The 25,210-nt window shown below is 55.7% G+C and overlaps 2 protein-coding genes across 7 annotated transcripts; both read left to right on the top strand.

Annotated features, from left to right (window-relative positions):
• Positions 1 to 501: 501 nt before the first annotated feature.
• Positions 502 to 14,904, top strand: SUPT5H (SPT5 homolog, DSIF elongation factor subunit). Of its 6 annotated transcripts, none has more exons than XM_043994266.1 (30): positions 502 to 633; positions 2,097 to 2,192; positions 2,883 to 3,048; positions 3,683 to 3,748; positions 4,483 to 4,494; positions 4,999 to 5,068; positions 5,305 to 5,373; positions 5,463 to 5,528; positions 5,890 to 5,920; positions 6,016 to 6,084; positions 6,757 to 7,008; positions 8,017 to 8,106; positions 8,214 to 8,284; positions 9,112 to 9,217; positions 9,962 to 10,055; positions 10,142 to 10,278; positions 10,375 to 10,530; positions 10,624 to 10,770; positions 10,852 to 10,998; positions 11,122 to 11,247; positions 11,437 to 11,521; positions 11,703 to 11,816; positions 11,901 to 12,003; positions 12,133 to 12,260; positions 12,454 to 12,559; positions 12,675 to 12,833; positions 13,367 to 13,529; positions 13,770 to 13,973; positions 14,314 to 14,409; positions 14,573 to 14,904. In XM_043994266.1, exons 2-30 carry the CDS (start codon positions 2,118 to 2,120, stop codon positions 14,714 to 14,716), a joined length of 3,252 nt encoding a protein of 1,083 aa, XP_043850201.1. In that variant the 5' UTR covers positions 502 to 633; positions 2,097 to 2,117; the 3' UTR covers positions 14,717 to 14,904. The 6 variants fall into 6 exon arrangements, with proteins under 6 accessions (XP_043850201.1, XP_043850199.1, XP_043850204.1 ...); XM_043994264.1 differs by having other exon boundaries at positions 2,880 to 3,048; XM_043994267.1 differs by having other exon boundaries at positions 561 to 681.
• A 1,163-nt stretch (positions 14,905 to 16,067) lies between these two features.
• Positions 16,068 to 23,128, top strand: TIMM50 (translocase of inner mitochondrial membrane 50). The gene is made up of 11 exons (XM_043994965.1): positions 16,068 to 16,239; positions 19,212 to 19,362; positions 19,568 to 19,599; positions 19,838 to 19,859; positions 20,535 to 20,593; positions 20,908 to 21,027; positions 21,678 to 21,782; positions 21,942 to 22,040; positions 22,292 to 22,448; positions 22,697 to 22,803; positions 22,932 to 23,128. Exons 1-11 carry the CDS (start codon positions 16,096 to 16,098, stop codon positions 23,031 to 23,033), a joined length of 1,098 nt encoding a protein of 365 aa, XP_043850900.1. The 5' UTR covers positions 16,068 to 16,095; the 3' UTR covers positions 23,034 to 23,128.
• The last annotated feature ends 2,082 nt before the right edge of the window (positions 23,129 to 25,210 follow it).

Below are 25,210 nucleotides of genomic sequence, written 5' to 3'. Positions count from 1 at the left end.
GGAAAGCCCTGCCGGACTCACACTTATTGTCCCTGGACCTCAGTCTCCTCTTTTGTAAAATGGGGGTGGTGGTGAAATGGATGATATTACTTTCCTCGGCAGGCGGGCAAACACGAGAGGTCGTCACGCGTGTCAAGAAAGGTAATCAGCCTCCCAGGAAGAGGCTGTCCCAAAATGGAGGCGGGTGACGCGGCTCGCATCTGGGCAGTAGGACGGGGCAGTTCCGGTTCTGGTATGGAGCAGAGCTTAGGCCCCGGACGTCCCTCCCGGGTTGGCCCTTCTATGACGTCACCGACCCCCCCCCCCCATCCCGCTCCGGAGGCCGTGTCCTCCCCCGGGGCGTTCAGTAGCCCTTGCCGCCTCTAGTCCTCCAGTCTTAACCCGCCTCCTTCCTATGCGTCACGTCCGGTCTCCTGTGCCTCTCCTAAGATGGCGGCGGCCGGCCGGAAGTCGGTCTCATTCTCTGCCTTTCCCAAGGTGGCGGTCGTGGTTCCGGTTCTCGCGAAGTCTCGAGAGATAAGCCGCCCCCGTCACCGCCGTCGCCGTCGCCGCTGCTTCGTCTGACGTCGCGTCCGCCGGAGCCGGAGCTGGATCCGCGGGACCCGGGAGTGAACGTCGCTGACCCGCCCTGGGGTAAGGACCGAGGCTTGAGGGGCCCAGGGGACCTGCGCATGTGCATATGTAAGGGCTAGTGTGTCGGGGGACCCCGGGAGGGCGGGTGTGTGAGGACGCGTGTGATAGCGGGAGGCCGAGAAGACGAGTGCGTGAGAATGTGTGTCAGAGGGACCCCCCCCCCCACCCAAGGGCGAGTGTGAGGATGTGTGTCGGGGGCCCCCCCCGAGAGTGTGTGGATGAGCGGGTCAGGGGGACCCCCCCCCGAGTGTGTGGATGAACGTGTCAGAGGGACCCCCCCGAGATCGAGTGTGAGGATGTGTGTCAGGGGGAGCCCCCCCAGAGGGCGAGTGTGAGAATGAGTGTGTCAGGGGGACGGGGGACACCCCCCCGAGAGTGTGTGTGTGTGTGTGTCAAGGGGAGCCCTTGAGGGTGAGCGTGTCTGGGGGGGTTTGTGTCAGAGTAAGCCTGTAAGAGTGAGTGTGTAAGGGATTGTGTTGGAGAGTGAACTTGTAAGCTGAAGGTTTAAAAGCAAGTGTGTGAGTGAGCAAGTGTGATTGTGTCACAGTGTGTTGTGGGGAAGAAGAGTGGGTAAGCAGGGGTGTTTGTGTTTGTGTGTTTGTGTCAGAGGGAGTCGAGGGGGTCCTTGGGGCAGTCTAAGGGGAGGGGGAGAGGGAAGGAGGCAGACAGAGAGGCGTGTGTGGGTGTGTCTGAGGGGGAAGGGCAGGGGAGGCACTGGACCCACCTCTCCCCAGACCCCCCCTCCTTCCTTTTCCTTGACCTGTCCCCCAAGTGCATCATCCCGACTGGAGCCAAATGTCAACCCCTAAAATCCCCCAGATGGCCTGCCCCCGCCTGCCCACCACCCCTGGGTTCCCTGTGTCCTCTCAGATAAAACTAGAGCTCCTGAGACTGCCAGTCAAAACGCAGTTTGAGTCATAATTTCCTTGCAGCCATTGGCAGACCATGACCCCCCCATTTTGGGGATCCATTCAGTACAGTGTATTTTCGGAGCAGGATTGTAAAATAAGTCACAGCGTGGGGCCTTTACTGATTGGCATCCCCTCCCCAGTGTATTACTTTGTATTTGTTTTGGTAAACGCTGAATTGCCCCTCCCTCCCCAGACCCATTTAATTCTATCTGTTTTGGTTGGCATTCTCAGGGCCTGACATAGGCACCTGCACATAACAGGTGCTTGAGAAAGGTTCCATTGATCAGGGCTGGAGGAGAGGGGGCTGTGTGTGCACACTCAGAGTGTATCTTGGGGGGGGGGGCTGAGGTCCCTTTGTGTGTCTGGAGGGAGGGTTCTTGGGTTCTTGGGTGAGCAGCTTCTGAACAGCATTTGAAGTGGGACTTGGCAGGGATGGAGCAAACGCTCTTGGTGTTATAGAGATGAGGCCACTGGGGGATCCTTTGTCTTGTGCCTGATTGGGGGGGGCAGGGAGCCCTTGGCCCTGACTCACATCCCATCTCCTCCGTTCAGTCTGACCTAAAGATCTAGAAGATGTCCGACAGTGACGACAGCAACTTTTCTGAGGAGGAGGAGGAGGACAGTGAACACAGCAGTGAGGAGGTTGAGGTGAGTGCTGGGGGGGGGGGATCTGACTGGGCAGGTGTGGTGCTGGGGGGGGGGGTGGCAGCGCCGGGCAGGACTCCACTCTTCCCAGGGCAGCCTCAGAACTATCTCTCTGGCACCCTCTGCTGGCTTCTGGATGCCTCTGCTTCTCATCCGGGTCCTTGGTGCCTTCACACCCAGAAAATCCCAGACCCGTTTCCCTCTCTAGTCCACCAGCCCCGCTGCCCAATCCTCAGGTCTGAGCACACTCGGCATTGTCTGTCCTGTAGCTGGTGCAGGAGGTGAAGGCGAACCCTAGTGATGGGGGCATCAGTGTCACTAGGGAGGGACTTATGCCCCAGCTTGGCTTTATAGACTTGGGATGGCCACCCCCTGGGGGCATTGAAGAGCTCATTTAGAGATGGGCTATGGGGTTTGACTTGAGGGTCAGTTTGGTCCTTACTCACAGTGGGACCTTGGACAAATCACTGCCCCTTTGGGACTCACACTCTTTGAGTGTAAAATGAAGAGGTTGGCCCCAGTGCTTTCTGAAGACTTTCATCTCTGAAGTTCTGTGAATCTTAGCTACGTTGTTCACTCCAAGAGGTGTGAACCTCTTCACCTTCACTGAGGTCGCTCTGAAAAGTAGAGATGGTCATCACGGGGAGTTCTTTTCTCTCGGCTTCCCAACCATCACCTCCATCCTTCCAGCAGGTAGAGGAGGAGAGACGGAGTGTGGCCGGCAGTGAAAAGGAAGAAGAGCCTGAGGAGGAGGAGGAAGAGGAGGAAGAGGAGGAGTATGATGAAGAGGAAGAGGAAGAAGATGATGACCGTCCCCCCAAAAAACCAAGACATGGGGGTTTCATCCTGGATGAAGCCGGTGAGTCGAGGAGCAAGGGAGAATGCTTGCCCTTTGGTCTCTCTTGGCTTCCTGCCATGAACCTGGAAAATGTTGAATTTTGGGAGTAGGGGTATCATTTTGGGAAGATGAGTTCTATGGACACCCCCAAGAACTGGGATCTCTCTGGGTCATTTTCCCTACCCCTTTTTCCAAAGCAGAGGTTTTGATTTGGGCTGTATGAACTTGTGGTTTTGTTTTGTTTTGTTTTGTTTTGTTTTGTGGGGCAATGAAGGTTAAGTGACTTGCCCAGGGTCACATAGCTAGTGTCAAGTGTCTGAGGCCAAATTTGAACTCAGGTCCTTCTGAATCCAGGGCTGGTGCTTTATCCACTGCATCACCTAGCTACCCCCTGAACTTGTTTTTTAAAATATTTGATAATTGTATTCCAGTATAACTGGTTTTCTTGCTAAGTTTATATCTTTTATTTTATGCATTTGACACTAAAAACACTGGTTTCACCAGACTGCCTGAGGGGTCCCTAGCATGAGAACTGTTCAGAAGTCTTGTGCTGGAAGGACTCAGGATCAGAAGAAAGATGTTTGGTTGTGCCAGGTCTGCCCCTCATCCCCATGACACCCCCATCTCAGTCCCTTGCCTTCTGGGGTCTTTTCAGATGTGGACGATGAGTATGAAGATGAAGACCAGTGGGAAGATGGAGCTGAGGACATTCTAGAAAAAGGTAAGTGGGAAAAGAGGCCGGCCTCCTGTGTTATCCCAGCTCTGCCTGGGCCTTGGAGGGTCTGGGAAGCCCTCAGGATTGGGGTTTAGCCAAGGACAGGGTCTGCTCTGTGGGCTGGGGGATCGTGAGCCGACCTCTACTAACCTGGACAGGGTTGAGGAAGAAGGGAAAGGGGGGGGGGAGGGAAGGCTGGTATCTGAGCTTCTGAGATAGGTTCCTTTATGGGGAGGGGGATCTCCCCTCCTGTCCTGCATCCCCCTCCTTTGTCACCTGGCTTCTTTGTGTTGCTACCTGAGAGAACAGATCTGTACCCTTTTATTTTAGGCACATGAGTTGGGGGGGCTTAGGGAGGGAGGTGTATTGGGGGTCTTTGGGAGGTGTCATTTGGGGAGTAGGGGGGCTTGGATCCCTGCCCTCTCAGGGTTCTCTTCTCTATCTATGCCCTTTGGCCCACCCCAAGTGGCCCCCCCCCAAAGCCCCTCCTCCCGTTTTTTTGTGCTGTGCAATCCATACATTCCGGCTTTTCCCTGTGCCTCGCCTTCAATTTTGATTTTGTCCTTCCTATGTTCCTTTACCCATTATTCTTGATCCCTTCCCTGGCCCGATCCCACCCTACCTTGGTTGATTTTGCTGATATAATTTGGCTCATACTGTGTCTGCTCACGCCCTCCACCACCACCACCACCACCACCACCACCACCTCCACCACCACCACCACCACCTCCTCCGAGTAGAAGAGATTGAAGGTAAGAGTCAGGGGTGTTTTTACCCCCAACCCTTCTCCTTGCTGCTGTCCTGCCCTTCAGTGCAGCCTCCTCCTGGCAGGGGAGGGAGGGAGGAGAGTTCTCTGTCCTGGGCTGGGACTCATCATTGATGGGGAAAGGTCTCTTTGCTTTTTAGGGCTCTGGGTGCTTCTGTGCGTATTTATTGAGGGTTGTATATAATAACTGAGGTCTAGCTAGTTAGTCTGTGAGCATTTTCTCTAGGCACCCACGGGCTAGAGATTGGGGTTGGCGAGGCTCCAGGCAGGGGCAGAGACACTTTTTAGCCTTGATTATCTTCCAGGTTTTCTCTGCCCCTTCCCCCCATCGGAGTCTCTGTCCTTTGCCCATCTCCTTCCCACAGCTGAGCTCAGTGTTCCTTTGCCTGGGATGCTGGTAGTTCTGCCCCATCTCTCCCTGTTCCTGGGCTCCCTCACTGCCACCATCCTTCTGCCTTTCTGTCACACTGACTTTTCGTCTTTGTTGCAGCATCCAACATCGACAATGTTGTTCTGGATGAGGACCGCTCTGGGGCCCGACGCCTCCAAAATCTCTGGAGGTAACAGTCCTGGGGGTGGGGATCACAGCCCTGGGGTGAGGAGGGCAGACTTTGGAGCCAGGTCTCAGCTTTGCTACCCATTCCCTGGGTGACCTTGGCAGCTCACTTGATGTCTCCAACTCTCAGTTTCCTTATCTGTAAAATGTAGCTATTAATGATTTCCAAGCCCCCTTTCAGCTAGTCTGAACCCTGCGAATCTGTGTGTGACACTTGCTTCTCCCCCTTTTCCATCACAGGGATCAGCGGGAGGAGGAACTGGGCGAGTATTATATGAAGAAATACGCTAAGTCATCTGTGGGAGAAACGTAAGCGCGCCAAGGCTAGGGGGCCGGACGTCGGGGGTGGGCTGGCACTTGGGCATCATTCAAGTTCGATCTCTCCCCTCTCCTCACAGTGTGTATGGGGGGTCTGACGAGCTCTCAGATGACATCACTCAACAGCAGCTGCTGCCTGGAGTCAAGTACGTTGGGTTGGAGGAGGGGATGGGGTGAAGGGGATCCCAGGGTTCTCAGCTGGGGACACATGCAGCCCCAAAAGAGAAGCCAGCTGGAGAGGCTGGGAGGCTCTCAGCCATGTGAGGTGTGACCTCTGGTATGCTTATCTTGGGACTCGGAGGGCCCCCAAAATGTATTGTTGGCTGGAAGTCCCCAGCATAGGGGGTAGTCGTGGGAAAGTCAAGAAGGAGTGATGATGACCTTGGAGCTGGGCGCATGTGGGAAAGGACGGGCGGAGCTGTGGGTATAGATTTCTGCCTGGGGATGTGGTGGAGCAAGCTTTGGGGGAGGGATCCCAATAATGTCTCTGTTACTTTCTTTTCTCAGGGACCCCAATCTGTGGACCGTGAAATGTAAGGTGAGTCTCTTGGCTTGGGAAATGGGATTCAGGGATGGGGGAAGGCCTATTTATTCATCCACCTCGTCTCACCCCGGACTGTCTTTCTTGCCCAGATTGGGGAAGAACGAGCAACAGCAATCGCCCTCATGAGGAAGTTCATTGCCTACCAGTTCACAGACACGGTAGGTGGTGGTTTCTGGGGAGGCTGGGAGGGGAAGGTTGGTCATAGGGGTGAGGTGGTCAGTGGGCCAGCTCCACCTACCCCCAAAGTGGGGGGAATGTGGGTATAGATGGAAGCTGGACTGGGGCACAGGCAGTGTGGCTGCTCCCAGAAGGCCACCTGTGACTTTCCTCCCAGGTTATGGGTGATAGCAAATGATTAGGCTTTGAGGGGTGACGCCCATCTCCTGCACTTAGGGGAAGGCCCTTTGCAGCCCCTAACTCAGTTCTGTTATGTGACGAGCACAACTTGTTCAATGTCGAGAGGCTGTTTTTGCCCAAGAACACGTTCTTTCTGGCTATCAGACCAACAGGGCTGGTGTCCTCTCTTCTGGCAGCTTATTCAAGCCTGGCTTGCCAGAGGGCAGGCATGTTTCCTGAGTGCCCACCTTGTGCTCAGGCACCCAGGGGATGCAAAGCCTGAGGCTGATGATTACCTAGAATTATTGGTTATTTTGTAGCTCTCCGAGCTGAAGGGGGCCTTGAGTAAATATCTAGATTGAGGGAGACACCAGGCTGAGAGATGGGGAGGGGATGATCCTTGTAGGGGTCCCCTGGCAAGGGCAGGCTGGGACAGCTTGCTCCTGGGGTCCTGACCAGAGATGGCGGCATCTGCCCGCCACATTTTCTCACAGCCGTTGCAGATCAAGTCAGTAGTGGCCCCAGAACATGTCAAGGGTTACATCTATGTGGAAGCCTATAAGCAGACCCATGTGAAGCAGGCCATTGAGGGGGTGGGCAACCTTCGCCTGGGCTACTGGAACCAGCAGATGGTGCCCATCAAGGAAATGACAGATGTGCTCAAGGTGGTCAAGGAGGTCACCAATCTCAAGCCCAAGTCCTGGGTTCGCCTCAAGAGGGGCATCTACAAGGATGACATTGCCCAGGTACCTGAGGCTGGGGAGGGACTACCCTGGGAGCCCCACTCCCCGGGTGGGTGGGCACGGTGGTTTGGTGCAGTCAGAAGACTTGCATTTGTATCCATTACATTGAGCAAAGACATATTAAATATCTCCTGTGGGCACGACCCTGTGCCAGGTGTTGGGTGTGCAAAGACAATGAAAAATGGTGACCTTATGCTTGGCTGGTGTGTGTGTGTGTGTGCACACGAGGGATGGGTAAGAGCGAGGAACAGCACACACACAAATGGTGGCCTTATGCTCGGCTGGTGTGTGTGCACACGAGGGATGGGTAAGAGCGAGGAACAGCACACACACAAATGGTGGCCTTATCTGAACTCCACCTTATGCCTTGGGTCAATTACTGACTTCAAGACGGAGCTCTTTTGGTCTTGTGGGACTCCATCATCTCCTTTGGGTTCTGGAACAACCTGCGAGGCGGGTAGTGTAGGCCTAATGAGCACATTTGACAGATTAGGAAACTGAGGCTCACACAGGAGAGACTTGCCCAGGGTCACATAGCTCTTGGGCATTGGAGGCACGAAGTCCAGAAGGGAGGGTGTCAGGGGCGGCTAGATGGCTCAGTGGATAAAGCACTGGCCCTGGATTCAGGAGTACCTGAGTTCAAACTCTGCCTTAGACACTTGACACTTACTAGCTGTGTGACCCTGGGCAAGTCACTTAAACCCCATTGCCCCGACAAAAAACCAAAACAAAACAAAAAACAAAAAAGGGGGCGGCTAGGTGGCGCAGTGGATAAAGCACCGGCCCTGGATTCAGGAGTTCCTGAGTTCAAATCCGACCTTAGACACTTACTGGCTGTGTGACCCTGGGCAAGTCACTTAACCCCCATTGCCCCACCAAAAAAAAAAAAAAAGTAATAGGAAAATATTTAACAAAATAAATAAAAAAACAATAAAACAGAAGGGAGGGTGTCAGTTGGGCTCAGAAGCCAGCCCTGGCTATGTCCTTGGTCATTTCTCCCCATCCCTTCAGGTGGATTATGTTGAGCCCAGCCAGAATACCATCTCCCTCAAGATGATTCCTCGAATTGACTACGACCGCATCAAAGCCCGAATGAGCCTGGTAGGGAGACGTGCTGGAGGGAGGGAGAACGGGAGCCAGGGGGCTCGGCCCCAAGGTTTCCCTGCAGTCAGCATCGATAGTCATGACCCTTTCCCTCATCCTCACAGAAAGACTGGTTTGCTAAGAGGAAGAAGTTTAAGAGACCCCCACAGCGACTGTTTGATGCTGAAAAGATTCGGTAAAATTCACCCTCTGGGACTGATTGTGGGACCCCTGCCTCCTCCTTGACCCCCTGCTGCTCCGCCCCACCCCGCCCTAGACCCCCGCTGTGACCTAGTGTAGGCCAGTCATTCCCGTGACTGATGTAGGTTGTGGGAGCTCTTACTGCCCTGGCCTGTAGCTGCCTGAGAATGTCTTATGGCTCAGGGTTCTTCACTTGTTTTGTATCTGGGACCCTTAGGCGGTCAGTCCGGGGCAGGCTGTGGAGCGGTCTTGAAGTGCACAGACCAGAGTGGGAGCACAGGAACCCCAGAGACGTTAGCTAGCGTCACGGCCCCCAGGCTAAGGACTCTTCCTGTGGGACGTGCTCTGCTTGAAGAACTCCCGGGATGGGGCAGCCCAGTTTAGACTTAGACAACACTCACTGAATGTTTCCTTCATCGTCCGCCTGCCCCACGTGGGCTCAGCCCCACGTGCTCAGGCCAGATTGTGTGGGACAGTGAGTAGAAACATCTCGGGAAGTCGTGAGAGACAAGATATAGCTGAGTCTTCGGAGAACCTTCCAGCCTAGGAGGGAGCCAGGGCTGGAGTGGGGTGCTCGCCCAGAGAAGCTGAAGCAGCTTCATGTGGGGAAAGGCTCTGGCTTGGGGCCTGTGGGAGGGAGGCTCACAGGTGGCCTCATGGGCAGCCTCCCTGGGCTGCTTTTCTTGCTCATGTTCCTGTAATCTCATTCCTCCCCTCAGTGGGGATTGTTCTGCTCCCCATTTTTCAGAGCCTGCAGTGCTCTGGGGAGCTTGTCCTCCTCCCTGTCCCCTCAGCCTCTGTCCTCTCGTTTGCTCACTCTAGTTCCCTGGGAGGAGACGTTGCCTCCGATGGAGATTTCCTGATCTTTGAGGGGAACCGCTACAGCCGGAAAGGCTTCCTCTTCAAAAGCTTCGCCATGTCAGCGGTGGTGAGTGTCTGTCACAAGTGTTCCTGGCTGGCCGGCCGCCTGTCTGGGCCTTCTTCCTCCCTCAGAGCTGGGCCCTGTCTCAGGCATGACTTGCTTGAGCCCCGGGGCTTCGAGCTTCTAGGACTGCTTCCTGGGCCTTGGGAGTTTGCTTGTGCAGCACTTGCCCTTTGTGCCCAGGGTGCCGTGGGACCTTGGGAGACTATGCTGCTTCTTGGCAGAACAGCGGCAGTGAGCACTTGCTCCACTTGGCTCTAACCAGTTTTCCTTGGTTGGGTTAGCCTGCTAACCCTTAGCAAGCACCTCTTGTATGTCAGGCACTGGACTCCTTCCTGTGGATGCAGAGAAAGGCAAAAACTTGTGCCAAGGAGCTCACACCTAAATTAATATACCTCCTTCTTACCCAGAATATTCCAAACCACAGTTTGATTGCTGAGGCCCACTCGCTGACCTTTGAAAAACCTCATTTTTCACCCAAATTTGCACTCTCCGCTTCCCCCAAACCCCAGTCACCTGCCCAAGTCAAGGAACGGTTTCTAGGCACTCAGCCTTCTTCCTGTGGACAGCGTCTCATCTGGTAGCTGTGAGGAAGAAAGGCTACCTTTGCCCAGAAAGGATTCGAGAGAGTACGCGGGGTCACAGGCTTGCCCACTGTCATCTTTTGTTGGGGGAGACCCCCCTCTTGCTGTCTCCCCGGGGAGGGCTAGGTTGTACTCTGCTCATGGACATTTTCTTTCTCCTCCCTAGATCACAGAGGGTGTGAAGCCCACACTGTCAGAGCTGGAAAAATTTGAGGACCAGCCAGAGGGAATCGACCTCGAGGTGGTGACTGAGAGCACAGGTACGAGTCTCGCCCCCAGCCCTCTGCAGCATTGGGCACCCCTGGCTTCCTCTGCTTCCTTTATGCCCCCTTCTCCTTCCCTCTAGGGAAGGAACGTGAACACAACTTCCAGCCCGGGGACAATGTGGAAGTGTGCGAAGGTGAGCTGATCAACCTTCAGGGCAAGATCCTGAGTGTGGATGGCAACAAGATCACCATTATGCCCAAGCATGAGGACCTGAAGGTGGGCTTCTGTCTCCTGGGGTGCTGAGGGCTGGTGGGGGGAGGCTCCTGGGGGAGAGAATGGAGACCCTCATGAGCCTTTTGCCAACTCTCCCAGGACATGCTCGAGTTCCCGGCCCAGGAGCTGCGGAAATACTTCAAGATGGGGGACCATGTGAAAGTGATTGCCGGGCGCTTCGAGGGCGACACGGGCCTCATTGTGCGCGTCGAAGAGAACTTTGTGATCCTCTTCTCTGACCTCACCATGCACGAGGTAGGGGATGTGCTGGGGTACGGCACAGTGAGCATCCCTGGCAAGCGTCGTCTCCTCTTCATCTCCCTTCTTCTCCCTTCTCTCCCTCCACAGCTGAAAGTACTCCCTAGGGACCTGCAGCTCTGTTCAGAGACAGCATCGGGGGTGGATGTTGGGGGCCAGCACGAGTGGGGTGAGCTGGTGCAGCTGGACCCCCAGACTGTGGGAGTCATCGTTCGACTGGAGCGAGAGACCTTCCAGGTGGGTGAGGGCAGGCAGGCAGGACGGTAGACATAGGGGTGTGGCTTTGGGGGGCTCACCCTGATTCTCTGGCCCGTGTAGGTCCTGAACATGTATGGGAAGGTGGTTACAGTTCGGCATCAGGCAGTGACTCGGAAGAAGGACAACCGCTTTGCCGTGGCCTTGGATTCGGAACAGAACAACATTCACGTCAAGGACATCGTGAAGGTCATTGACGGTCCCCATTCGGTAAGGACTCCTGAGGGAAGCAGGGGCTTGGGCCGAGATGATTGGGTGGGGGGCAGGGGGCAGAAAGCTCAGGGAGCAGAGTGGGACCCAGGGGTACATTCACGGTGGCTTTCTCCTTCTTAGGGCAGAGAGGGAGAGATTAGGCATCTCTTCCGAGGATTTGCATTTCTTCACTGCAAGAAGCTGGTGGAAAATGGTGGCATGTTTGTCTGCAAGACCCGCCACCTGGTGTTGGCTGGGGGCTCCAAAGTAGGTTGGGCTGAGGGCCAGGCTGGCCTTGGGGGTCAAGGAGACCATCTCTGAGGAGTGATAATGATAGCCTGCATTTCATAGAGCTCTTTAAAGTGCAGCGCCTTTGGGGGTGGGTGAGGTCGGGGAGGAAGGCAGGGCTGGGGCACCCTGTATCCTCATTGCCTCCTGCCCTCTCATCTTCCCCAGCCTCGAGATGTCACAAACTTCACTGTGGGGGGCTTTGCCCCGATGAGCCCTCGAATCAGCAGCCCCATGCACCCTAGTGCTGGAGGTGAGCAGGGGAGTTAGGGGAGAATCCAGGAAGGAGATTCAGACCAAACAGAAACTAGGGAAGGGGCTTGGGACCAGGTGTGGACGAGAACATTGTATTAAAGAGAGATGTGTCAGGAAGGCAGTTGCTCGGGGTCTCCCACATTCCTGACCTCTCCCCTCCTGTCATCCTGCTCTTTTAGGTCAGCGGGGAGGCTTCGGGAGTGCAGGGGGTGGTGGTATGAGCCGTGGCCGTGGCCGGAGAGATAACGACCTCATCGGACAGACAGTGCGCATCTCTCAGGGTCCCTACAAAGGTGAGTCTCTGCTGCTGTTGAGGGGGCTCTTGGAGATGCAGAGCATGAACAGCCCCCAACCCTTCCTGTTCCTTTCTTGCCCAGGCTATATTGGGGTAGTGAAGGATGCCACCGAGTCCACGGCCCGTGTAGAGCTTCACTCGACCTGCCAGACCATTTCTGTGGATCGCCAGCGGCTCACCACAGTGTCCGTAGGAGGGGAAGGTTTTCTGGGGCTGGGAGGAGTCGGTGGTGCCTCACTGTTCTGGGCTTGTACGCTTTGTCCATCCACTGCCCATCTCTTCTTCTCACTCTGCCCTCCCGTGTTTGTCCACAGTGGCTCCAGACGTCCAGGGGGCATGACCTCAGCCTACGGACGTACCCCAATGTATGGCTCTCAGACGCCCATGTATGTCCAAGGCTCCCGCACCCCCATGTACAGTTCACAGACCCCTCTGCACGATGGTGAGTTTCCTCCTCCTGGGCTATCGTAGGACTGAGGAAAAGGGAGAGACAGAGGGAGGGGTCGGGATGTGTGAGTGTGGTGGTGGGGTGCTTGCGAGCACCTGAGAGAGTGTGATGAGTGCAGCCCTTGAGGCTGACTCAGACAAAGTGGGGGTGGGGAAGAGCTGACGGACCTTTCCCCCCTCCCTTGCAGGCAGCCGCACTCCACATTATGGTTCCCAGACGCCCCTTCACGATGGCAGCCGTACCCCAGCCCAGAGTGGTGCCTGGGACCCCAACAACCCCAACACGCCATCGAGGTAAGGAAGAAGGCCACTCCCCAGCCATGTCGAGGGGTGAAATGGAACTGCAGTGGGCACGAATTAGGGGCAAAAATGATTGTCCCTACCAACCACACTTTTTCTTCCCATGCAGGGCAGAGGAAGAGTACGAGTACGCCTTTGACGATGAGCCCACCCCATCCCCGCAGGCCTACGGTGGGACGCCCAACCCCCAGACACCAGGCTATCCTGACCCCTCATCCCCACAGGTCAATGCGCAGTACAACCCCCAGACTCCTGGAACCCCCGCTATGTAAGTGATGGAGGGGTCACCCCCCTTTGCTGCTGCTTCCAAATCTCCAGCTCCTCCGTCCCATCCCCTGGAATCACTTACCTCAGGTGCCTCCCCCTCCTTGTCCTAAGCTTTCCTGGCCCTTCTCCAGGCATCTTCTCCCTGGACTGATGGAGGTGTAAGGCAGGGGTGTCCCGAGCGCAGCCCAAACCAGATTAAAGTGCTTTTAGGCCTTGTTTAAGGACACACGTGAAGATACGATAAAGCACGGATGGCATTCCACTTCAGAGCTGAGGAGGCTAAGGTGTCCTCACCCAGGACCAAAGGGCTTCTCCATTTCTAGTTGAGCCTGAAGCCCCTGGGCTAAGGGGGTCTAGAGGTCAGGCTGACCAAGGCCCTTACCTTACCTTACAAATGAAAGGAGACTGAGCCAGCTGTTTGTTGCCCACCCCCTCTTCCCCCAGGGGCTCGGTGCCCCAGCTGGATTCCCTGCCCTTGGAGAACCAGCTTTGATAAGGTTCCTTCTGCCCTTATGTGCCCTGGCCTCTCCCCAGGTACAACACGGACCAGTTTTCACCCTACGCGGCCCCCTCACCACAAGGCTCCTACCAGCCCAGCCCCCAGAGTTACCACCAGGTGGCGCCAAGTCCTGCTGGCTACCAGAATACCCATTCGCCGGCCAGCTACCACCCCACACCCTCACCCATGGCTTACCAGGTGCTGACCTGAGATCTTTGGGGGGGAGGGCGAGGAAATTGGCGGGGGGTGGGGGGACAGAGAGCTCCTGGCTTTTGGTCTGGGGAAGAGACAAGGCCTGGAGCAGAAACATGTCCCCAGTGCTTAGCACAGGGGTAGGCCTGGCACACAGTCAGTGCTGCTTAATTAGCGTTTATTGAATTGAATGATGTCCATAGATGAACTAACTGGCTAGGACCCTCCTTTCTTTTCGAATTCTAGGCTAGTCCTAGCCCTAGTCCAGTGGGCTATAGTCCAATGACCCCAGGGGCGCCATCCCCTGGTGGCTACAACCCTCACACACCAGGCTCTGGTATTGAGCAGAACTCCAGTGACTGGGTGACCACAGACATCCAGGTGAAGGTTCGAGACACGTACTTGGATAGCCAGGTGATTGGACAGACAGGAGTCATCCGAAGTGTCACGGTAAGTAGGGCATGTGTGTGGAAGGTGAAGTAACCCCGGGTCTACACCTGAGGAGACACAGGCACTCCTTGGGGAGGGGAGGGGCGGGGCTCTGCTAGGTCACCTTCCCATCTAGTTTAGAGCTTCTCCGTTCTGAAGCGGGGTGGGCAGCTTGGCTCTCAGAAGTTAGGCCTGAGGGCTGGGGGGTGTGGGGTGTGGGGTGTGGGTGGGAGTCAGATGACTTGAACTGAACAGGGTGGCACTGAGCTCTCCGAGTGTAGGGGGGTGAGTTTTAGAAGCTTAGAGATGTGGGTCCTAGTGTGGGGCCTGATTGCTGGATGCGTGTTATTTTTACCTCTAGGGAGGCATGTGCTCTGTGTATCTGAAAGACAGTGAGAAGGTCGTCAGCATCTCCAGTGAACACCTTGAGCCCATCACTCCTACCAAGAACAACAAGGTGAGGGCATCCTGGAGAGAGGGACAGGGATGGGGGGCGGGGAGAGGGGCAGAACTCCTGGGATGAGCATGAGGCAGAGGGAGGAGCCACAGAAGAAGCTGTGCCCCCCCCCCCCAGTCTCCTAGATGGAGGTAGGATCTAGCCCCCTGATTCTCTTCTCCAGGTGAAGGTGATCTTAGGAGAGGACCGGGAGGCCACAGGGGACCTGCTGAGTATCGATGGGGAAGATGGCATCGTGCGGATGGACCTGGATGAGCAGCTCAAGATCCTCAATCTCCGGTTTCTCGGGAAGCTTCTGGAAGCCTAGAGGGGAGCTGGAGAGGGGGCCCCCCCCACTGTGCTCCCCGGCCAGATTCAAGGCAGGAGCATGGGCGACCCGGCTGCTCTGCCCAAAGGCAGGACGGGGCTGTCCAGAGAGAGAGGAGTCTCCCAGCTCCAGCCCACCCCCACCGGCTTGCTCTGTCTGTGGTCTTTGAATAAAAGATTGTTTGGTCAGTTTGTCTGAAGAGAATCCTCAATTGAGCTGGGGGTCAAGGGGGAGGGGGCGGGGGCAGGGCCTGGGGAAAGAAATTGCCCCAGGCTTCCCTGGTGCTGCCTGCAGACAAGCTCAGTCAGAGCCAGCACTAGGGGAGGGAAGTCTGGAAGAGCCCCCTCCTTGCTCACCGCGCTGGGGTCTTCGTAGGCCTGGCTTTCTCTGGCCTGCGTTCCCAGAAGGCGGCCTTGCCTCCCCAGGGTGTGTGTGGTCCGGCCTGGTGGCCAGGGCCCAGCAGGGTTCTTGTCACTTCTGTCACTCCATCTCTTCCCTCCTGCCTATGACCAGGCCCGTGGCTCCCCCATCCCCTATCGCTCCTGCCTCCCGGGGCCATCTGCCCTGGCACAGAGGCCTCTTAGTGGTCAGGCCCACCCGCCTTCTCTCCCTGTGCCCACTCTCCTTGACCTCGGTGGCCCCCTGCGCATCACCCCTTCCTCTCTGGGTCTCCCTCAATAGGTTTCAGGACACCCCTCAGTTACAATCTGACCGCCCCCTCTCCCCTGCCCCCTCCCTATGATCTCATTCTGTCAATTCACCTGAAGCCCAGGTCCTGCCTTGACAGCCCCCTACTCAATCCACGCCCTCCAGGGTCCAACATAAACAGCGTTCAAGGACCCCGCCTCCCCCTCGGACACTAGAAAGCTTCCGTACTCCCAGTATCCTCCCCTCTGCCTGGGATGCTCCCCCGCCTCATCCGCAGCTCCCGGCCCCCTCCGATCCACCTCCCTCCAGCTGGCGCCCTCTCTAGAGGCCCGCTAAGGCGTGGGAGGGAAAGGTTTGTTCCCGTTTGTGCCCCGGGCCCTAGGAGCACATGAACAGGCTCGCCTCGGTCGCCCGAAGCTCTTTTGGCCTTCCCCGGGCCCCGTCATGACCGGTTCCTGACTTCCAGGCACGCATGTGTTTGGGGGTGGAGGAAGAGGAAGGCCGAAATTGGGTGGAGGGGAGAAAGGTAGAAAACAGCGTCCTCTCATTGGCTGAAGAAGTAGCCCTCTCCGAAGTCCATTAGCTGCTCTTGGAAGGGGCGGGGAAAAGTGGAACTCTGCTTCTTCATTGGTCAAAGTCGCGGGCCCGCTCCGTGCGCTCATTGGCTGAGCTCCGTGGGAGGTCCTGAATAGGGCGGGGCCTGGTGGCGGCGGCGGCTGTGTCCAAGTAAGATGGCGGCCTCGGTGGCGGCGGTGGCGCTGCCCTCACGCCTGCAGGGCGGGCACTGGCTGCGGCTGCGGCCCCAGTTCGGACTCGTGCCCTTACCCAGGTCTTTGTGCGCGCGGATGGTGACTCCACCGCGCGGTCCAGGACAGGTGAGTACTGCGCGTGCGCGCGGGGCGCGGGCTGGGGGCGCGCGGAGAGAGTGGGAGGTGCTGTGCGAGCCTAGGTTGGGTTCTGGGCTCGCCCGGGCCCCGCGCCGCCGCGTAGCTGGCTCCCACGTGGAACTCAGGACCGAGCTGCTGTCCTGCCACCAGGGCCCTTAATGTCTTGACCCCCAGCGTACCCTTTTCCCAGGGCCCCTGGTGTCCTGACCCCCAGCGTCCTCCTTCTCCAGAGCCCCTGGTGTCCTGACCTCTAGCGTCCCCTCCCTCCTAGGGCCCCTGGTGTCCTGACCCCCAGCGTCCTCCTTCTCCAGAGCCCCTGGTGTCCTGATCTCCTGCGTCCCCTACCGCCCACCCCCGAGGGCTCCTGGTATTCTGACCCCTAGCGTCCTCTCCCTCCCAGGGCCCCTGGTATCTTGACCCCTAGCGTTCCCCCCCTCCCCAGTGCCCCTGTTGTCCTGACCCCCAGGCTCCCTCTCCACAGGGGCCCCAGGTCCATTTGGATCCCTGGCCTCCAGCTACTACCAGGGTCACACGTGTCTGTATCCCCCAACTCCTGCTTCCTGGATGGGCATAAATGTACCCCTCCCTCTTCATTAAAGGACCCAAATGTTCGACCCTCCTGGGACACCCAGACATTTTTAGCTCCCAGCTCCTTTTTTCTTCCAGGATGCCATTATCTGGGTCCCTCATTCATAACTTGCTGTAGGGTCCCCAGTGTCCGCATCTAGCCTCTCAAACCTTTCAAAGACTCAGGCCCCTGGACTCCCCAGGAGCTCTGGCAGCAAGCATTTTAAGTCCCCAGTACTTGGCAGCCTGGGCCCCAAGGGCTCCAGAGACAAAAGCTTGCCTTATTGTTGGTGGGGAGCTGAGGGGAGGGAAAGAGAGGCGGCCTATCTGTTCCAGCCGATGTGGCGGGTGTAGACAGAAAGGTATTACCAGGAAGTAGTCTTTCCTGGGGAGTGGTGGGGCATGAGGACAGAGATCAAGAAGGTGGCAATTAAACTGAGACTAGGGAGCTTGTGGAGGTGAGGATGGAATGCAGAACAAGCACAGCCCAGGCAAAGGCTTGGAGTTTGGAGACTAGGCCAGTATCCTGGGACTATGGATTGTTGTTGGGTAAGGATGTATAGACCTGGAGAGGTTGCTGGGAGCCAGGCTGTGAAGGATTTTGTGCTGGGCTGGCAGGAGGAAGCCTGTCAAGCAGGGGAGTGCTAGGCTGAGGGCTGGGCTTTGGCTGGATTGAAGGGGGGTGGGCCTTCAGTGATCCTGGTGAGGAACGAGAGGGGCCCGAATTAGCTCTGACCACCCCCACGCCCAGCTGACACGTCCTTCAGTCCAGGTGTGTGTGCCCCTAGCCCTTCCATCCTTTAGGGGCTGGGCATCTGGCTTCCTGTGGTCTGTTCCCTTCAGGTCTGCAGAGAGCCACGGAGGCCTCAGTTCCCCCAGTTCTAAAATTGGGGTCTAGTAATCCCTGTAAAACGCGTAGGGCCGCACTGGTTTGTGATGCTTAAGTGAACTAGTATCTGGAAATACTGGATGAACTTTACAAAGGCCTTGTAAATATCACACTAGGGGCTATGGACGGAACTGTTATGGTGGAGGCCACCAGGGGGCGCCAGAGTGCAGGTAATCCCTGCATGGAGTCAGTACCAGTTCAAGTCCAGCCAGCTGCTTCTAGGTGTGACCCTAGGCCAGGCACTTCATCAGTTTCCTCATCAGTAAAATGGGGATGATAACAGCACCTTCCTCCCAAACAAGGTCATGGTTGTAAAGCCCCCAGCAAAGGACCTGAAACATAATAATGCCACACATGTTGGGTACTCAGCACACAGTAGGCATTTTATACACGCTGGTTTCCTTTAGTTTAAAACTTTTTATTAGACAGATCTTTTGTTTTTTACAGTCTCTTCGCGTGGGCCAAGCATGTGATTCAGTGAAGCTTTGGGTCGTGCTGTTATTTATGTGGCAGTGGCCTAACTCCCTGTCTTCCTGGGCTGGGCTGGGCCTGGCCCGGACCTGGCCCAGGCCCTATTGACAGACTGCTGAAGGGGAGGGAGGGTGGAGTGAAAGCCTTCTGTCCTCTGGCTACATTTGTTCCCACTTCTTTGCTTTTACCAAACGTGACCTTTGGTACATTCAGCTGTCCATGGGGCCTTTTTGTCAGTGACCTCCTTGGAGTTAGAGGTGTGGTCCCTTTGGGGGGTTTTAAGCATCATTCCAAATTGCTTTCTGGCTTAGGGGCTGTGATCACCAACCCCTGGGGTCCCAGGTATCTGGCTGCTTCCTTGGGCCCCAGTTGCCCAGCTGGATTTGGAGTTGGGGACCTGAGTTTGAATCACAGCTCTGCCACGCCATACATATGTGACTGTAGGCAAGTCAGCTCAGTGACTCAGGCTCTTGAGCTGTGATTCCCAGCGGCCAGTGGGTGGTCTCTGGCTCTTCCAAGTCCATCAGGCTCAGCCTGATCAGCTCTCTCTCTAGGGTGCTCCCTATGCCACCCAGCCAGGACCTGTTTGACCCTCCTTGGGCATCCTGGTGGTATCCCTCCTTAAAGTGAGCAGGACCTGCAGGCCCCGCAGGCAGGGCCACCACAACTGGCTTTTACGTCACTTCTTAGCGCTTGCCCCCCAGAACCCAAGCGTCTGGCCCTGAATAGTTGTTGAATGTGGTTGTGATCCGGTCTGGCTCCTGGGAGGAATGGGGGCTGGCACCCAGACTATGGAAGTGTTAGGAACCAGGGAAGAGAACTGGGAGATGATCCCGTCTTTTGGGGGTCTGGCTGTGTGCCTGTTGTTTCCCCCCGGAAACTCTTTGGCCTTTCTTATATCCCCGGCACTTAGCAGATTGTCCAGCACACAGTAGGTGCTTAGCAAATGTCTGTAGCCTGATCTCTTCAGGCCTCTGCCCCAGGGTCTGGGCTGTCTGGGCACTAACCCGAATCTGGGCTGTTTCTTCTGCAGAGCCATATACAAGACTTACCTTTGCCCACACATCGCAAGCAGCCACCACAGCCGCAGAAGCAGCAGGGCCCCAGCTATGCCAAGAAGCTGGCCATCTGGCTGGCAGGGCTCCTCGGGGCCGGGGGAACCGTGAGCATCATTTATGTCTTCGGTAAGACCCCTTATCATTCAAGCTTGCCCCTCAGCTGGCCCTCTGCCTCCTTTGGATGGGTCACCTCCCAGAGCACCATCCACAGCCTCAGCCTTTGCTCCCAGGGTGGGGTGGAAGGAAGGACCCCAGTTCTGCTCCCTATTCAGGCTTTGGTGGGGTGGCAGGGTCTGGGCATCTCTTGACCCTCCCTGTCTCTTTGCTTCAGGAAACAACTCTGTGGATGAGAATGGCGTGAAGGTAAGTGGGGGATGCCGGGTGTGAGGGCTGCCCCTCCCTCTGGCTTTGAAGTGCCCCATCTTTAGCTCCCTGGCTCAGGGGACAGACTCGAGGTGTCAAGCCCCTCCTCCGCCCACCCCCTTCCCCAGTGCCTTTGATGTCCTTCCCTCAGGAGGAGAAGGGGTGGGGGGAGGAAGGGAGAAGAGGACCCCAGAGTCCCCCATCTCTTCCTGACCCACCTCTCTCTGCTTCTCCTCAGATTCCAGATGAGTTTGACAATGGTGAGTGTCCTTGGGGGGAGCCTTGAGTTCTGTGCTCCGCGTTCTCTGCCTTCCCATGCTTCCTTTGATTCAGCTGTCTGAGAGCCCCTCCCCCAGCCCATCTGGTAGCTCAGCCCCTCCCCCTTCGTGTTCGGGGCAGCTGCAGGGCCCAGGCTGGGGGTAGACAAAGGCCCCTTCCCATCCTCTTGTTGGGGAGGCCTGGGGAAGGAGCAGATGGTCGAGGCAAGCCGATACGGGAGGGGAGGGTGGGCCAGGGGCTTGGGGGAGGGGCTGGCCCCATGCCTTCTCTGCCTCTTCTCTAGCCCCCCTGGGGCCTGAGGAATCTACCCTGTTGAGGTCTCAATGGGGCTTCAAGGCCCAGGTGTCTGACCCCCTCAGCCTTGTTAGTATTCATGTGCCCGATCCCCAAGTCCCCCCGCTTTCCCTATTCTACATGCAGGTGTCAGGGTGCTGTTGAGAGTAGAGACATCCTGATTCCCCAGGGGTGCTCTGGCCCCTCCAAGGATGCACAGTTTAGCTGAGGCGAGGGAAGGGGATGGGCTCGGCCTCTTCTCGTGTCTGGTTTGGCTGGGGTTGGGGGGTTGTTACCTGGTCTCTGGGCCAGGGCAGAGAACAGGGAGCCGGACAAGGCTTCTGGGGGCTGGCAGACAGGTCCTTTCCCTTATCCCCTCCCAGATCCCGTGTTGGTTCAGCAGCTCCGGCGAACATACAAGTATTTTAAGGATTATCGACAGGTGGGATGACACCCCAAATTTCTTTCCTAGGCTTCCCCACCCCTCCAAGTCCCAGAGATGTCTAAAGACCCAGCCAGGTTCCTCCTCTAAGTCCTCCTTCAGCTGACCCCCCTTTGGCCCTCAGAAATACCTCCTAGGAGCCTCAGAGATCAGGATGCCCCAGACTCCTTCCTGCCCTCATATACTTCCTGTTGTCCTCCTGCCCAGTGTTTTGTCCATATCCCAGATGTGCCCTCACAACCCTGCAGAGATAGCCTGAGAATTAGTCTTCTCCCAGCCTCCCCTGACCTCCCAGTGCCTCCCTTCTTCCACAGATGATCATTGAGCCCACCAGCCCCTGCCTCCTACCAGACCCTCTGCGAGAACCATATTACCAACCCCCATATACGCTTGTCTTGGAGCTGACGGGTGTCCTGCTGCATCCTGAGTGGTCGGTGTGTTGGAGTGGGGGGGCCCAGAATAGGATGTCTGGGGAGGAGAAAGGTAGAGGAATTAGCGGGAAGGCCTGGGATGTTCTGCAGGATTTGGTGGAAAAGACTTGGGGTACCCCAGGGCCATGGCTTTTGGGGGGGATTTCCAGTTTTCTTGATGGGGAGGCTCTCAGAGCTTGTAGCATTTTTTTCTGGAGTCAGTGCTGCCTCCAGTATGGGTGGGGGCGGGGCCTGCTTGATTCGGGCCTCCCAGATGTGCCAAGACCAAGTGAGTCATGGAGGTGGGGGCTGGGCCCTGGGGGGGGTGGGGATGGGGAGGAATTTTTTGGCCAGAACAAATCTCAAAGACCATTGACCAAGAAGTGATCAGTAAGCATTAATTAAGCTTACTACTGTGTAGTGGGGGCTAGAGTGTTTGTGGCCTCTATTAGTGCCAAAGAACCTGTACCATTGAAACTTTTGGTCCTTGAAGACCCCCAGGAGGGGATTTGGGGATGAGCCCTGGAGGCAGGGGCTGCAGGGAAGGTGCAGGTGGGCACCTTGTTATCTAGGCTCTCCTTGCTTCCAATAGGGTGGGTGGCCAATAGGGTCCCTGGGACTGCCAGGACCCCTGGGGTCTCTTTTCATCTGATGTGTCCCCTGCCCCCCTGCAGCTGGCCACAGGTTGGCGGTTCAAGAAGCGCCCAGGCATCGAGACCCTCTTTCAGCAGCTTGCCCCACTCTACGAGATTGTGATCTTCACCTCAGAAACTGGCATGGTCAGACAGGGACCCAGGGGCATGGGCTGGGAGCTCAAGGGCTTGGGCAGAGGGTGGGGAAGTAACACAGAGCTCCCCGGGGGTTGGGGCTAGGAAAGGGCTCCAGCTGTCCTTTGTGAGGGAGGAAGATAAGACACTGACCCCCTTGTCCCTTCCCAGACAGCATTCCCCCTCATCGACAGCGTGGACCCCCATGGCTTTATCTCCTACAGACTCTTCCGGGACGCTACACGCTACATGGATGGGCACCATATCAAGGTACCACTAAGGATTAAGCTGGTGGGGAGGGCCAGGCGAACAGATGTGGCCACTTAAGGGGAGACTTGGGGGAGAACATGCATGGAGACTTTGAGGGCTGCTTGGGGAATTTGGGGGGGGGGGGTGTTAGTGTGTGTGTGTGTGTGTGTGTGTGTGTGTGTGTGTGTGTGTGTGTGTGTGTACACACATGCCTGTGAGCGATTGATCACTCGAATCCCCCAGTGAGCCCTTCCCTGCCCTTGCCCTCCCAGGACATCTCCTGCCTGAACAGAGACCCAGCACGAGTGGTGGTCGTCGACTGTAAGAAGGAGGCCTTCAGGCTTCAGCCTAACAATGGTGTGGCGTTGCGACCCTGGGATGGGAACTCTGATGACAGGACCCTGCTCGACCTGTCCGCCTTCCTCAAGAGTGAGCTTCCCTGCCTGCCCTTCTTAGCCCTTTGGTCCTGGCCTCCAGCCCCACAGAGGGACAGCCAGGGTTCGAGGAAGGAGTGAGGAGTCGGGAGGGAGACGAGTTGGGTTCGAATCCCAGCCCTGGCACTGCCTTTGCTACCTTGACTTCCTTATCTGCAAACTGAGATGACCTCTGGGCCCCTCCTAGCTTTAAACTTGATTCTCCAGTGCTCTGAGCCTGCGCTCCCCCTTCCCTCCCTTTAGCCATTGCTCTGAATGGGGTGGAGGATGTCCGGACAGTCCTGGAAAACTATGCTCTAGAGGAGGACCCGCTGGAGGCCTTCAAACAGCGGCAGTCACGCTTGGAGCAGGTCTGTGGCAATGCCTCTGGAGCGGGAAACCACGGTGGGGGTGGGGGAGGGGAGGGGAGGGGAGCCTGGGTCCTCAGGTGCTTGTCTAAGGTCCCAGAGGCCTCACCCTGTTCTCCTCCCACCCCCAGGAGGAGCAGCAGCGCATGGCTGACCTGGCCAAGACCACCAAACAGAGCCTTTTCTTTAGTTCTCTCACCAGCCGTCTCTGGCCCCGATCCAAACAGCCCTGACCACCTCTATCTTTGCCTCCCTGACCCTGGGGGCCCCCCCGCCCCCAGCGCCTGGGGTCACAGTCAACCTGACAATAAAGTCCGTCCTAGAGCCACCTTGTCTGAGGTTTCTCATTGTTGGGGCATGCAGTAGAGGGAGGGGAGATTGTCAGTCAGGGGGCTCCAGGAGAGCCCCAGCTCAGCCATTTGCATGAATGATTGTGCTCAAATTTCTTCTCTTTTCAACCTCAGTTTCCCCCTTTCTAGCTGGCCCATCCTGGGCTTAAAGGTCCTGTCCGCCTCAGACACTCCTGATTCTGTCACTTAAAGGTTTTTCACCTTTGATGTGCCGTGGACCCTTGGGCAGGCTCCTGGTGGGTGCTCTCCTGCTGTGGAGAGAGGAGTGGGGAGCTGAGAGAGACAAAGGCAAGAGGTCTCTAATCCTAGAAGCGTCGGCTCTAGCCGGGAGAAAAAGGAATTGAGGGGATAAGCTTGGACAGAGAGGAGGCACAGTTCCCTCTGCAGGTGAAGTGGCTTGTCTAGATTCCCAGAGGTCCCCAGCAAAAGGGATAAGACCCCAGCTTCAGCCCAGCAGGGTGCCAGTGGACGGCTTTACTGTGTTACTAAAAAACCCAGCAGGAGATAGGAAAATTCCCTTAATAACCGCAAGATCCATAAACTACCTAAGAATCGACCTCTGAAGGCACACTCAGGACTTACATGAACCCTTATCAGACGCAAAGGCATCAATGGGAAGATGATGGGGGGCGGGCATGGAGGCAGTGGCTAGAACGCAGTTTCTGGAGTCAGGAAGACTTGGGTTCGGATTCAGCTTCAGAGATTTCCTAGTCATGTGATCTTGGACAAGTCCCTTAACTTCTGCCTCAGTTTCCTGAACTATAAAATGTGTATAATAGCACCTACTTGCTAAGGTGATTGTGAGGATCAAATGAGACTATATGTGTAAAGCACTTAGCACAATGCTTGGCCATAATAGGTATTTAATAAATGCTAATTCTCTTCGCTTTGTGGTTGGATTGTAATCAAATAATGGAAATGACAGCAATATCTAAATTTACTAGATTTACTGTTATACTGATCTGGCAAAGGGTTACTTTGTAGACGTAGATATTATAAGGTTCATGTAGAGGAACAAACAGTTATGAATCTCAAGGGAAATAATGAAGGGAGGCCTGGCACTTCTAGATTCCAAATATATAAAAGGCAGTAATCATCAGTACTATTTCATACCAGTTGGCAAAAACTGGGATGTTTTAGATAAGACCCGGATGCAATCAAACAGGCCAGAACTGGCCTCAGAATCACAGGTAGTGGAGACTCCCTTTTGCACAAGAACTGTTGAGCAAATTGGGGATCATTTTGAGAAGAATTCGATGTAGACCAGGATCTCATAAAAGATGACATAAAGACCAAATGCATAAGTAACTTCAATGTAAAGGGCTATATCATAAGAAAAATACTAGAAAATGGAGGGAGCTAACTTTCAAGCGTAGTTTTGGGAAGAATTCATAACCAATGAAGGCATAGAGCTGATCACCCAAGTCAAAATGGATGGTTTGGTCATGCGAAGGAGAAACTTGTGTGTGAACAAAATCAATGTGTTTAAAGTTGTTTAATCTTTCTGGTTCCCAGTTTCCCTATCTAGAACAGGGAAGGGAGGTTGGGGTGGATAACCTGTATTTTTCCTTTTGACTATCTATGATCCTGTATAAACAAACAAAAACCATCAATGGGGAAGATACCTGCATCTAATATCTGGTATCCGCTATCTATCAGTAATTGATATAAATAGGTAAGACCATGAGCCATTCCCTAATGTGAAAGAATATGAACAATTCTCAGAAGATGAAATACGTCAAAATCAATCTGGAGGAAGGTGCTCCAAATCGTTAGCCATAAGAGAAAAGTACTGGAAAATAACGTAGGTTTCGCTTCACACCCAGCTGATTAGTACAAGTTGGAATGAGACAATGTTGGAGGGGCTGTGGGAGGAGAGGCATCCTAAAACAGTGTTTGTAGAACTGAACTGGCCTGACCATTCCAGAAAACAATTGGGAACTATGCTGAGACTTCATACCCTTTGGATCTAGTAATTCTGCACCTGGACATAGAACCCATGGAAGGAGGGAGGGACAAAGACAGGGAAAGTCCATCTATACAAAACATTTGTAGCCGCA

This window comes from Dromiciops gliroides, chromosome 3 (genome assembly GCF_019393635.1).
Source record: "Dromiciops gliroides isolate mDroGli1 chromosome 3, mDroGli1.pri, whole genome shotgun sequence".
Taxonomy (NCBI): Eukaryota; Metazoa; Chordata; class Mammalia; order Microbiotheria; family Microbiotheriidae; genus Dromiciops; species Dromiciops gliroides.
Note: the sequence above shows the minus strand (reverse complement) of the source record. Positions and strands in the feature narration are given on the sequence as shown.